This window comes from Aplidium turbinatum, chromosome 10 (genome assembly GCF_918807975.1).
Source record: "Aplidium turbinatum chromosome 10, kaAplTurb1.1, whole genome shotgun sequence".
Taxonomy (NCBI): Eukaryota; Metazoa; Chordata; class Ascidiacea; order Aplousobranchia; family Polyclinidae; genus Aplidium; species Aplidium turbinatum.
In genome coordinates this window covers 14,988,799-15,003,775 of record NC_137481.1, presented here as the reverse complement: position 1 = coordinate 15,003,775, position 14,977 = coordinate 14,988,799, and the positions used below count along the sequence as shown (strand labels likewise).

General features: G+C 34.4%; 1 protein-coding gene across 1 annotated transcript; it reads right to left on the bottom strand.

Moving 5' to 3' along the window:
* Positions 1-230: 230 nt before the first annotated feature.
* On the bottom strand, positions 231-14,735 carry LOC145778219 (protein unc-93 homolog A-like). Its single transcript, XM_082589676.1, has 11 exons — positions 14,613-14,735; positions 13,165-13,314; positions 10,719-10,900; positions 10,424-10,542; positions 8,011-8,189; positions 6,900-7,078; positions 6,088-6,306; positions 5,476-5,558; positions 4,753-4,907; positions 3,279-3,446; positions 231-2,538 (listed from the first exon to the last, which is right to left on the bottom strand). Exons 1-11 carry the CDS (start codon positions 14,704-14,706, stop codon positions 2,462-2,464), a joined length of 1,605 nt encoding a protein of 534 aa, XP_082445802.1. The 5' UTR covers positions 14,707-14,735; the 3' UTR covers positions 231-2,461.
* Between the last annotated feature and the right edge of the window lie 242 nt (positions 14,736-14,977).

Here is a 14,977-nt window from a genome sequence, read left to right as displayed (position 1 = left end):
GACTTTAATGACTTTAAATGGCCCTAGTGATGACCAACAAGCATTAGGGTTTCGCAATAGCGCGATCCTTACGGACTACAACAGAAAAACACCATCGGTGCTGTAACTGCCCTATAACTTTACATAAATTAAAAAAAAAACTTAAATGTAGCGATGGGTCAATCATTTGCAATTGGTTCAGTTCAGTTGTTTTTATTTCTGACCATCACAGCAAAAAGCAACAGGCTAACACTTCAACATAGCAAAGGTCGAGAAAAAGATAGAAGCGACAAAACGCGAACGTTAAAACGTGCTTGTGACGGAAGTAAGTTATCAGGCCTAAGTTGAAAGGAAATTTGGCACGATCGCAACACCTACAAAAAAATTTAGGATAGAAAGGAAAATAAAATAAAATGTTACAAACAAAAATAAAAACAACAGCCAATAATTGTATAGCTTTAGCTGATATTTTCAAGAATTGTATAAATAAACATTTGCTATGAAGATCGGCCATGGTGCGTTATCAAGAGTGCTGATGGTCGTGAGTGGAACACATCTTGATGCGTTTAGCTAATAGCAAAGAAGAGCAAGGCAGGCAAAGAAAACCCCACAAAGAAATCCTACCACGGGTAAAGCCATTTCAAGCGCAACGCACCAGGCCTTGCACGACTCACAAAATAGTTACAACTTGGTGACACGAAACAATGACAAAAACAAATAAAACAAACAAGCAAAAACAACATCATCTTCTTCCACTTTCCAAAACTATCAAATTACAGCGTATACAGTCGATTGGTAATAAAGCAGAGCAAGAATAACGTTATACTGTACATCAAATGTCCATAAAACATCAAGTCAATTTATTAGCTATTCTTTATGGCATAGAGAGCTTCAAGAACAAGTAAACTGTCATTGCCTTGAACTGACATGGAACAGCAAGTTTCGACACATTTTTACAACCTTAGCACTCGCATAGACTAAGAGGCTGCAGCAGAAAGCTAAGCACTGGACATCAAAAACTTAGCACTTGGCTTTATAAGCTTGGCATAAAAAGAGGCAGCAGACTATATAGTTCATAAATCGTGAACGTGGTGAACTACTTTGTTGAAAATACTGCTATGCATGTGAGAAACAAAGTTAACGAAGTCATGGCATAGCAGAAATAGTAGAAATCATCATAGCACGTGACTAGGGAACTGTGTTCCGAAAGCTTGCGCAACTTACTATTGCCACAGCAAACTCGCAGCATCAGGCAAAGACAGATCGTTTAAATCTACCTTGTGAAGTAAGCTACGATCATGCTGCTAAAAGCGAAACTCAATCAATTGCAAAGTTAACGAAGTTACAATTAAATTTTATTTTGTATGTCATTCGCTCTGAGAATGCCCATTGTCATGGCGCACGAAACGTCAGTGAAGCGATAAATCAACTTTTTTGTTTGCTTTTACTGTACTTTCATCAGATAAACAGTGCAACCAGCGTTCGAAACGAAAATAACCGTTTATATTTGTAAATCTTTCCTTCTTTGATCGAATAGAAGAAATGTAAATACCGGTACTGTAACTGACTTGCTGTTACCACCACAAACTTAAAAACATAATAGAAACCAGCAACCTAGTTCAACTTTTCGTTTAGTTGGAATACAATCAAAATGTCGGGTTAAACATACTTACTATAGTGGTCAATATTTTAAAAAGCTTAAATTTGAAACAGTTGGTTTCATATTATAAAAATGTTATAGCCTATATGTGTGTTGATTTTTTATCTTTTCAGATAAAATTTGTGTTGCCGGAAACTGGATTTATTGCGTGTCATCGCATCCAGGTTTCAATAGATTACAGGGGTTCCCAACCTTTTTTACACCGTGGGCCCTGATGAAATGATATAAATACAACACACAATAAACATGATGGTACATTAATTAGTTATTACATAATGCAGTTAATGTGATGGTTAAGCTTATCTTTGCAGTATTTTTATTAAATTTTAATTTATTTCTTTTGCTATATAGTATTGGAGTGGACTTAGAGATGATAAATTAAAAAAATTATCATGTTTCAAATTTTTCCATGGCCCCCTTGAAAAAGACTCATGGCCCACTAGGTGGCCATGGCTCCCAGGTTGAGAACCCCTGCGAATAGAAAAACACTAAAGATCAATAATGCCAATAATTTTGTTGTTGTAACAATTGGTTTTCAAAACAGGGTATATGTTTTTTTATAAATGTTATAGCAAATATCTACTAGATTAGTTTGCATTCTCAATACCGCAAGCAACTTTTGAAGTACTTTTAGTACCCAGCCTTCCGTTACGACATGCGCCAAATCTTAACAAATTGGTGGATAACTCCACATCTAAGTTTAAAGTTCAAAATTGTACAATGTAACATATTTTCATGACATGAAACCATCTGTCAGATTTAAAAGTAAACAAAAATATGGATCACTTTGCGTTGCTAACGTAAGAAAAAAAACTTAAAGGTTTAGGCAACTGCATTAATTACAGTTTTCTTCTGCTGCTTGAGTTGTATTTTCTGCGCGTGCTTGTATTCAGCAATACCTGAAACAATACCGGTGGATATTATTTACTTTCTTTTTTATTTAGTAGACCTTGTGGTGCTGTAGCCATTAGTAGAGTATTTGCAATCCATGATACTTCATATAATGTGCATACGGCACTTGCAGAATGTGATGAGGTTTTGTGAAAACCTGATGCATTATAATTGCATAGTAAATAATAATTTAAATGATTAAGCAAAAGTAAAGTTTTTTAAATCTTCCAAATAATAATTGCGTTGCATAGCGTATAAGACTTACAGAAAAAAATATTGGTTGGTTTTGAATCTATATCCTCGGACTGACAAAGCCTTGATTAGTTATTCCTGGCAGCTTTGCATACTTGTAGAGGCTCTTGACGCAGGGCCGGTTACCGAAATTGGTAGAGTGAAGTTTTCCGATTGTTGAAATGTTGTTGCCGTGGAATAATTCCTTTCACTAAGTACCGCTGAATGGAGAGCAGTCCTGAAAATGCGTTGCTCAAGCGCACACCCCGAGAGTCGAACTTGCGCCGCGTGATCTTGAGCCTGGTGCGTAACCTTTGAGCTAACGGGGCGAACAAATGTTTTAAAACTTTTACATATGTTTTAAATGTTCATATCTTTTACAAATCAGAACACACTGTAGATACCTCAATTAGCCAGTAGTTTTTAATCAATGATTTAACAGCAAGGCCTGAAATGAAGGGCAAATAATACTTTACATTTAGATAGAATGTAATTATGAGTCTATCTTGAACCTTACCATACGTTGCGACTCCAAACAGAAGTATAATAATCATGACGTAGAGTTTCTGCCTCACACAAACACTTGTGCTCCACGAAAATTGAACAATAAATCCAATGCTTGTCCAAGTCAACCAACAAGAGTAAGCCGCTTGTGTGTTTGTAGTGTGATGGATGATCGCTGTTTCTGATTTAGAAATAATTTGTTTGCATTTTTAATAGCTTGCCATTTGGACCAGCATTTCTTAATTGCTATAGGCTATGTACTGATTGAAGTACAGTATATACACAACTGGTACAGATTATCGTACTTGCAATTTGAAGATAAAATTTGTGAAAATGTAATTTGTCAGAAGTAAACATTGGTGTGTATGGCATTTTCACTCTGAGAAATTACACTTTCTTCATCATCAAGTGTAAATTCATGAGAAGCTTCAGAGACAGAAAGTCATTCTCCATGAACGGAAAAAAAACTTGATAAAATACTTAAACTTTACTGTTTTTTTTAAAAAACTTTTGCAAATCAATAAGGTCACGCAATAGCAGCAATTTCTAATATGGTTAGTGAGATCTCTCTAAACCATGGGTACAGCAAAAGACTGATAGATGGATGGTCATTTTATTTTTGTTTGGATGCGATACGCCGAAACGTACATAAAACAAAAACGTACAGTGTGCATCCAATGAGAGAGTGCGAAAGACCGTAGCCCTGAAGGCGTAGGAGGTCGTCGAGTCTGCGCTCTCTCATTCAAATAGTTATACGAAAGAAAGTATTGCGTTTTTAAATACTGTAGCAAATTGACACAAAAAAGAAGAAGGAAGAAAGAACAGAAAAAAAAATACAGATACAGACGCAAGAAAAACACAAAATAATAACAATGGACATAAAGTCAGGTAGAGGATGTCGTTTCGATAGCTCTTGATTAATTATTGAAGAAGTGTTTTTTGCACATTTTACTAAAAAAATTTGTAGCCTTTTTTCCTGAATTATTATTTTTTCCACAAATAGTATATATTGTTCTTTTCCAGATACGATTTTTAACAAAGGAATTTCAGCATACGTGTGGGGTACAGGTATTGTGTCTTAATCACCAACTTTATATGCAAAGTGCAAATCGTATGCCTTCTTGACTAAAATAGTTATTTAGTAGACTACAAGATACGGAGAAAAATATATAATTTTTCTCCGTTTCTAGAAAAATTTCTCGCTCGTTTTGCTCTCTCAGTCACATTTTATTGAATTAACCAGTGACACAGGAATCGCGTATTTTCAAAAGAAGTAAAACGAGATGTGAAATTTTTCTGCCTCTCAAAACTGAGAAAACTATGCAATATTCTGAAATAAAACACACTGCTCACTTAAACAACCAACCCTCCCAAAAACATATTTCTAGATTCATTACTGACTTCTTTCGTAGCTAAAGCATTATCATTTAAAAACTGATACAGCTCTACTTCTACACGTTATAACTTGTTTTGTTTTGTAAGTTTACCTGTAGTAATGGTTGGAAACACCGCGTCACATATTCCATAAAGAAATAATAAAAAGTATATGACGCCAATGCTCGTATTCTCATCAGGAATCCAATACAGAAAGACAAAATAAATTGCAATGTTCACAATGCTTCCAAAACCAATGCATACTTTTCTGCAAACCCAAGATTAGTAACAACGAATTATTAACTTATAGCTTTAATTTTTCTGTGGTTGTTTAAAACAATGATACGCCACAATGTAATTTTTAATAGCGACAGGGTATTTATTGTAATGCAGGACAACTCAAGGTTTATCCCAAGAGTTATCAGAGTGGATAAATCAGAAAAAGTGAGAGTTTGTTACCCTATCCTAATCTTTAAAAAGCAGTGACCAACTCGTTTGTGTCACATGATTATATGTGACATCTAGGATCTAGTGACATCTGTGACATCTATGATCTCTAGGACAGGTGTGCTTACTGCTCACCCTGTAGAATTTGAGGTAAAGGTTTTTAAGTTTCGAGCACTTTCATATGTTTCGGGTGCAAGCTAGGTAGTAATAAAAAGTCACGATTGAGCTTCGTTGGGAATAATTATTGTAATATTTAAAAAAAAAGTTTTGTTCGTTACTTAATAGCATGAAATACTATTTTTATATATGGATGGTTTCTTATGGCTTCAAGGTATTAAATCATCCTTTTTAAAAAATAATTATTTTGTATTAATATCCACTTAGCTTACCTTCCATATTTAGCCGAGACTTTTCCAATCACAAATGCAAATATCATGACACTTGCTCCATAAATTGCCATGGATATTCCAACCTTACCAAAAGTTAAAATAGTGTCATTTATATTGGGAATGTTTGATAATTTATTGAATTTTCATTAATTTTGGTCTGGCAACTCTGTTGCATTCACCTGCTCAAAGTAAATGATTTTGATTATAGTTTTCACTACTTAGCCTATAGTAACCACCATTAAGTAAGCTGAATACTCTACGGCTCAAACATTAATTAGTTCACTGTTAGCTACAATGGGCAGCATGGAAAGTATACTACTCTACGTGGCAAAGCACACAAATTTTGACAACCAACAGGCAATACGCATCATACGCATGTAGACTGCAGAAGATTAACGAATGATGTACTGCTATGGAAAGTTGCACTGTAAAGAGACTGTCACTCGTTCAGTTACATGATTTTATTTTTCAGCTGAGGCTTTTAAGCATCCTGTTAATCTTCTGTTTCCAAACCTTTGCTGTACTTTCTTCAAGGTGGCAGAAACGTTTATGAAAATAATTCAAAATTGCTATGCAAACGGATTGACACACAATACACAAAAACATGCTTACCTGTCCAACTCCGTAGACACAAGAAATAAAAGCTCTAGTGACTTCGGTACTAACAAATGCTAAACTTGATCCTTCATGAAACTCTATTCCGGCTAATAAGAGTTGACTTGGTTTGAAAAAACATCTAACAGTAGCTTTGAGTTGTTCAATACATAAAGAAATTCTATTCGATGATTGCTGGAAAGCTTTTTTTGTACTTTCGTCGAAATTGTTATTTTTCTGAAAGTTAAAAAGCAATTACAATGCAAACATTATATTTTTGAGCATTATTTTAGCTTTGAAGGCGCAATTCTGTTTCAGAAAGTTGAATCAGAATCTAAAAAAGAATTTTCTATTTTTTAAAGAGAGCTAGCCTTTGGAGACCTTGTTAGACGAGGATTTATAAAACGAGCCGACAAATTACAAATATTTACTTTACCATATTCACGTTTATTTTATTCTGACGGTAGCTCTTGAAGAGAGTCAAACAAAAACCTGCAGCTTCGAGCTATGTGCGACCTTCTACTGGCAATTTTCAACTTTTGTGTCACCAATCAATTCTACAAAACATTTGTAAGTGATTCTAAATTATCCACTTTGTTGGTGCGTCAATTTGCACGATTGCAATAGAAAGGTTTTTGTTTTTTGTTTGAGAGGGGTCTTCATTTTATATTGACATCACTGGCAAGCTAAGTGTATTTCAGTGGTCAGGTTTGTTAAATGTACTGGGGTCACTTTACTAACGTGTTAGTAAGCCATAGTAATAAACTGCAACAGGAACTACATTTTTAAAAAATAGTTACAATTGTGTAGACACACACCCATTGACTTACCAAAACAACAACATTACCGTCGATGTTTTTTTTGTTGTTGTTTTTATGCGAAATGTTACTCATGTTTATATTTTCATTCACACGATCTTCACTTTTTGAACCGTCTTTGATATAGGTTTTGTTAACGGCACCTTGTTTTTGGCACTGGTGACATGTGACATCATTATCAATATCAATATCTGCAAGAAAGGCAAAATATTTTAACGATTAGTATTTAATTTCTGAGCTAATTGCTTCAAGTCACAAGTATTAAATTACAACTGAACACAAAACAAGGTATGGGCGTTTTGGTCGTCGGGCCACTCATCAGTCAGCAGGCGACAGCTCGGCAAGTGCTTTAACTCAGCAATTACATTTCAGCTACTGACAAGTCAGCAAAAAAGATTTATGTGCTCACGCCAGACTTGCTTGATGCCGATGGTCATCGCTTGTCAAATTGAATTCGCTGACTTGTGACATGCCAAGTTATGGCTTGCTCGGTTGTTACATGTAACATGTTTGTTACATGGTTGTTACATGTAACATGTTTGTAAAATGGTTGTTACATGTAACATGTTTGTTACATGGTTGTTACTTACTTAGCTTTATCATTTATCAACTTCAGCCACTTGCTGAAATGTTGCCAGCTCAGTTGTCACTTGCTTAGTTCACAACTGCTGACTTGTAAAAGACTCGGCGTTTTCTACAACCTGAATGAGGCAGGCAGTGTCATCTATTGGCGCTAAGAAACTAGTTGGGCCCTGATCCAGCTGTTTAAAAGAATACATATAACAGCTCACTTTCTGATCTGTGATCTGGAGTAGTTTTGACGTTTTGGTCCACTCTGACGGGCGCTTATGTTGACATCTTTGACACTTCAGATTGGGTTGCATTTTGCTCTAGTTTACACTGAAGTAGAAAATTGTTCGCTCATTTGGAGCCTCACGTTCCTGCTCCTACACGCTTTTCATTTAAAGCATGTCAATAATAACAAAGCAGCCTACACACAAAAAGATCCAAACAAGAAACAAAACAAACATTTCTTTCATAGTTTATCAGGGTTTTGAGCCGAATCAATTTCTCACACGCATTGAAGTTGCTATGGAGATGTGCATTCTTCAAGGAAAAATACCTGCAAATAGTGGTGCAAATAAAATGTGGACTATGGTTCCTAGAACATGAATTCCAATCAATATTCCCCAAAGCATATACAAAACGCTTTCATTTGGACGACGGAATCTAACTGAAGCGTCCTGAATTACTAATGGATCTTGGCAGTCGTTTGCACCACAAATTTCTTCAGTGGAGTATCTATTATAAACTTTTCTAATTAGGTTTAATTCGTAATTATAAATATTGTTTAAGTTGCCAAAATTGCTTTTTTTTTAACTTAAAACGGTATTGAAAGCGAATAACAAAATAATAACAATATGGAAACACTAGAAAAAGGGCTCAAATCTAAGCACGAAGCAAAGCAGAGCAAGTTTAAGCATATAGCATCACCACTATCCAAAAATATTGCAAACTTTTCACTCTAATGGAAAATCAGCAAAAGTCTGATGATCTTACTTTGGTATGAAACAGGCTTTTTTGAACTGTAGCGATTTTATTTGCTTGCTTGAAAAAGCATTGACGTAGCTTACACGCATAGGCGTAAGGAAAAATTAGTTTTTGGGGGTGCGAAAAAGTTCTTGACCAAATATAATTAAATACGCCCAAATATTTACTGCGACAAAGCATAAACTACTTAATTAAAAATTTAGTTTAGTTTCCAAAGAGAGTTTTCTTTCTTGTACCAAAGACAGGCAAGACACAACAATACAACAGGGTTGATCATTACAGTATAATAATACATTTTACATATTTACAAATAGTTGAACAGTCAAACGTTTTCGTCTTAACTTAAGCCCTCATCAGGAATCTGAAAATATTTATAAAAATGCAATAAATTTCAACTTCTTGAAAGTAACTAACTAACTGACTGTAAAGCATCAAGAAACAGGCAGCGATTAAAAGCAATAGTGTGGAAAACAAGACAGACAGACAGACAGACAGACAGACAGACAGACAGACAGACAGACAGACAGACAGACAGACAGACAGACAGACAGACAGACAGACAGACAGACAGACAGACAGACAGACAGACAGACAGACAGACAGACAGACAGACAGACAGACAGAAAACAAATTACATTAGGAAAAGACAACTATGTAACAAAAGAATATGCACCACGGGGTACGTGATACGTCTGGTAAATGTTGAAGAGAATGGACGCGTCTCCAGCAAATGAAAATTCTAAATAATTAAAAATTCTACCCTGCACCCAATTGTCTGGTACATACTGTAAATGTAACTTGTCAACTACTAAATTAGTATCGCCCAAATAATGCAAAAGTACCATAATAATACTAATAACTCAATAGGCTACAGAAAAAATTCACATCAATAAGATAATAATAAGCCTACTTGTACTGCACAATACACATTGTTATAATGATCTAAAATCTTAACAAGTTAAATGTTGTTTCTATAATTTCATAAGCTAAACTTGTAGACTACATTTTTAGCTGAGCATTTTGATATTGTAAGTTATGTGTGTAAAGCATCACTTTCAAAGTTAATATTGGTAGGCTACATCTTGATTAGGTTAGGCTATATTTTTCATAAATATTGCAAGGATCTGGGTATTTTCAGATGTTCAAAATAAGTTGAAACGTTATTTCAAATCTTGTAAACTAAACTTGCAGGCTACAATTTCCGCTGAGCATGTTGACGACATTGTCAGGTATACGTTTGAAGCATTACTTTCAATATTGGAGCACATTGGCTTGGGATATATTTTTCATAAAATTTGTAAACACCTGGATATTTTCTGCTCAAATTTTTCAAACTCTCAATAAATTACACATTTATTTTTTAACTTTCACACCTTAAAATTAAATCATATTCAATTTCAGTGGATTTTTTTTTAATTTTTCATGCATTAAACTCAACATAAAAATATAATTTTGATTATTTGAGTAAAAATCAAAAATAAGTCCAGTCTTAATGAAATTTTTGAAACATGTTGAAAGTTCTTGCCCAAATTTTTATTCAATTTTGCCGCAAATTCAATAGTTAAGAGGTGTGGTTGCACTTTAATTGACATTTGCATAATCGTTGTTTGAGTAAAAAATCAAAAATAAGTTCAATTCTAATGAAATAGCTAACATGCTAATAGCACATAACATGCTAATAGCTAACATGCAATAGCTAACATGCAATAGCTAACATGCTAACAGTTTTTGCTCAAAATTTTATCAAATTCTGCCAATTTTTGACTAAATAAATACTTTAGGGGTGCGGTGGCACTTTATTTGACATTTTTATAACTATTGTTTGAGCAAAAAATTAAAAATAAGTTCAATCTTATAGAAATTTTGAAAACTTGCTGAAAGTCCTTGCCCAAATTTTTATCAAATTTGCCCAATTTTTTGACTAATTGAAAAGTTTGGGAGTACGATTGCACCCCTGCACCTCTGGTTCCTATGCCAATGCTTACACGTGTGTGGAGGATTGGTTACTATCCGATAAGTTTGAAAGGTGATTCGTGGATAAGTTGTTTTCATGATTGAGATCATTCATTCCCAGCACAAAGAATGGAATTATGTTTCCACAAACCTAAAACATAAATTTGCAAAGTACCGTACAGTATTAGTACAGCACAGTATTAGTACAGTGCAAATATTTTACAGTACTGTATGTGCGAGCGTCATGACTTTAAAAGTCAAAGAATAGATTTGATTTCATTACATTTTCAAAGATCTAATTAATGTGCATTATCTTGAAACTTTCACCTGGCCGGAGGCAAATACAGCAAAGAAACAACCATTGGTTTTGCTGTAACAACTTGCAAATTTTCCCGCACCGGCCTTTACCAGCATCTTGGCGTAGTACACCGAGAAAACTGACGATTGTGCCCAAAATAAACCTCTTCCTAGCCCTGCTAATACCGACGCAGGAAGCATGGTAAAAAAACCTGCGCAACAAACAAATAACACAGTGAGTTGCACAATTAAGCAAAACTAACACAATTTACTTATTTTTACGATTGAATAAGGCTAGCTCACGCACCAAGCGAGTAAACAGTTTTTTTCTGTATAAAATAGTATAAACACTGCAAAAATTGTTAAGACACTGTTATTACTCATATAAAATAAATAATTTAATGAAAAGGGACCAAACCGAAGTCAGCGTTTATAAAATTGCTTAACTTTAAAAAAGCAGCTTGCAGGAGCATATCCAGTAAGTGGCCTTGAGGAGGGGTGGTTTCAACAAAACAAAATGATGTGTAGGTCTACATTAATCTGACCTTGCAAATACACTATGAATAATGTTAATTTTTTGTGTTTTAGGGGTGGGGCAATCTCACCCCTGGCCCCCTTCCCCTGGACCCGCCACTGCTTTCTAAACGCTTTTTTTTTAATAAAAAATTAACCTTAAAACGTTTCATAACATACTTTCAAAAATATGATTTCGACAACACGGTGAGAAGGATATTCACTACAAAGTCATGTGATATTTGTCAGATTTCGCCCTTAAACATTTTGCGGTTCTCTTAACGATAGCCACCTAGAGGTAGTCTAAGGAGGACTTGTTACATTCTGCAACACTTTTCCAGATTTTCCAACTTTTGGTAACTGTGTGATTGAGTCTTTCAAAAATCATAGTTTAACGTTAGTTTTGCTCCCTTCCCCAGGTGACACAATGAGTTTCAACATCATAAGAATTGGGAAGGCGTTAGTCACACTGTTAATCACTTGCTAATAGCCTGACTGGATGTTTTTAACTTAGGGTACTCCAGGTGGGCTACTTTTTCTCTCTTTTTCCTGCTTTCTTAAGGTAACAAAAAGCTTTTATAATAAAGCGTCCCCGATAAATGAAAAAAAAAAGATTTTAAGAAAATGTTCAGTCAGACAGCAACGATCGTCAAAATTTACAAAATGTGACAAATCAGGCAGCATCTCCAGGTAGCCATACAGTAACCTCTTTGGAGTAAGGCATGGTCAGCTTCAAAGTAGGCTAAGTATAAAATTACTTGCAAGGATTGAAATAGTACACAACATTTAAGATGCCAAAAACGGACTTAACTAAAAGGCTGTTTGTTTCTTTGCGCCATTGTGGTTGCATCATGGGTAAAATGCGATTTCTTTAGATAAGCTATAACCTAAGTATCTATGCCACGATTTATTTTGCAATAGGCTTATGGTAGGTGTTATGCACATCGCACTTTCGCTACATAGCAAACGTTTTCAATTCGTTTCACATAACAAACGAGCCAAACTTTTAAGGTGGTAATCAGCAACGTCTGCAAGCGTTGAATCAATATAAAATAGATTTAACCGTAATACGACCGTAAAGTATTAACACGACAAAATTTTTGCGATTTTTTGGGTTGAAGTTATATGTTTTAATGTCTTATTTCCTCATTTTTTGATTTGCTCAATTTTGATTTCGCTACACGCTTCCTTTTTCACGAATTTGTTATCAAATCAAAACATAAAGAACCGAAAATGTAAATACTAAACTAATGTTCAGCAAGCAAACGTTTCGAAAACTATACTGTCTTTATCTTCAGTGTTATAAATGTAATTTGTTTTATGAACATGTGATTGTGATATAATAATTGATGTAATGAACATATAACATAAACTTGAACATGTAATGAATATATAATTATGTTTGTTTGCTAAACATGAGTTTAATTTCTATATTTTAGGCTTTTTATTTTTTGATTAGATTAACCAGGCGTTCCAATCATTTTGCTCCTAAGTTGTTGATCAGATTTCCTCAAATGAGGAAATTTCCTCACACGTGAACTGACAGGTCTGCTCGCACTCACCGCTGACTGCCATCAGCCTACGATAACCACAAAACAATGGCATTTAATCAAGGCACGTCTAAGATTGCTTACAACAATAGTTCAATAAGGTAACCTAGGCCATTTCTTGTAAAATGTATGAATCAACATGTGAGACCAACATTCGTGGGCCTACAGCAAATTTTTAAAAATCAAACACAAGCCGTTGCTGAAAAGTCACACAACAAAAAAATGCTGTTGAAAATATAAGCAGAAATTTCAAAATACCAAAAAAGAGCATATTTGAGCATTTTAAGTGTTCTCGGAGGACCATTCATTTTTCTTGAAAAAAAAAAGAGAATAAATTCTCTTAAAACAGAACATATGGTAGCCCTATTTTTCCCACAATATTTTATATATTATCATTTTGTGACATCTCTTACTTGGATATATGTTAGCCACAGCTAAGCATAATTGCATAACATCACACAGAATAAATAATGTCCGAGCACTAACAAATTTTGCTGAAATTGGCGAAAGGAGGATTCCACTGGTCAGCATGCTGGTAGAAAATAAAGCTAAAGAAGAAACACCTGCAAAAAAATACTTTCAATATAAAAAGATACAGTTTAGGAGCTAAAACATTCTTAGTCTTTATTATTAACCTATACATTAAAACTGTAGTTGTTTCATGGAACATGCTTCACTTTGTACACAGGCTAATAGGGCATAGCATATGACCGATCTACAATACATACTACAGTCAAAGGGTTGAGTGTAATAGAGCATTATGTACGCTTATCATACTACAATATTATTTTTGTATGCGCGTACATCACTGACAATATATATATTGACATCAGAATGCCGATAATAATAGAAGCGAAGCGGAAGACAGTTGGTTCAGGTTATTGAGCCTCACCAACAGCTTTGGCATTTTTCACAAGAATGAAGACATTCAAAGACAGATAGAAAGTAGACAGCTATGTTTTGGGTAGACACTTAAGGTGTGTAGGAATACACAAAGAGTTTCCTGGCATTTCACTCCATTGAATCTAAACCATTATTTCTGCCTATAGCCTTTACAAGGATCAGATTAAAATAATATTGCGATTGCAGTCCATTCTATAAATATACCATGGCCACCTAAAGATACGGCCTGATTTGTCACATTTTGCAGAAATTTCCAGGTTTTTCTAACTTTGGGCAAACGTTTAAATAATTTTTTTCTAAAAATTAGATTTTTACGCTTTCTTTATTCTTTTCCCCAGATGACACAATAGGTTTTAACATCTTCACATGTAGAAAAACAAAGAGAATTTGATTTCGAAGATTTTAGTCAGACTGTTAATTTTCAATAACAGTCTGATTTTGCGTTTTTCAACTTAGTTTTTTTCATTTGCTACTGCTTCCCCAAGGCAAGAAAAAGTTTTATGTCATTGGGAAACCGCAAATAGTAAAAGCATCTCAAAAAAATTCAGTCAAGCACTAGCAGTAGCTCTAACCAAAATCTGCAAAATGTGACAAATCAGGTCGCATCTCCAGGTGGCCATGAATATACTTATTTTTTATTTAATATAATTACTAATGAACATAATTACTATTATGTTTATTTTCAAAGCAGTATGCTACGTTATTACGATTACCGGAAAAAAGCGCAATCAGTTGCAATAACCGATTCATTATGATTACTCCAGCATGTTTACATTTACAACATTCTGCTAAAAGGGGTTCTTTGTCTTTAACTTAATTCACATTGCAATCTAACAATATAAACTTTTTGTTGTTAAAATGATATAGCTGCCGAGAAGGTTTTGTGACTATTGCTACGAGGTAGTTAATTTTTTTTTTTTTTTTTTATGAAAAAGAGAGGAACCGTACGAATACATACCTAAACCACCTTCTATGTTAATACTCGATTGCAAATTCATCACAGCAAAGAAAGACGAGGAAACCATAGCGATTCCAAAGTAAAAAATGGCCATCGATTTCAAAACGTTTTGACGATTGCGAAAAGTGGTGAGTCTATTTTTTCTGCAGTACATGGTTGCTTGCAAAGTACAGGTTTCACATCGAAAAACGCTATATTGGAAATTAAACTTATTTTTCTTACCTCTAATCACAGAACAGTCTTGTTAAAATTTTCATTGGGCAACATAAAGTAACTACAGACATTATAATAGCTATAAGCTATGAAAATGTGCACTAAGAAACACATACTGTATATTGCTTTGTTTATTTGAAATTATAGTTATT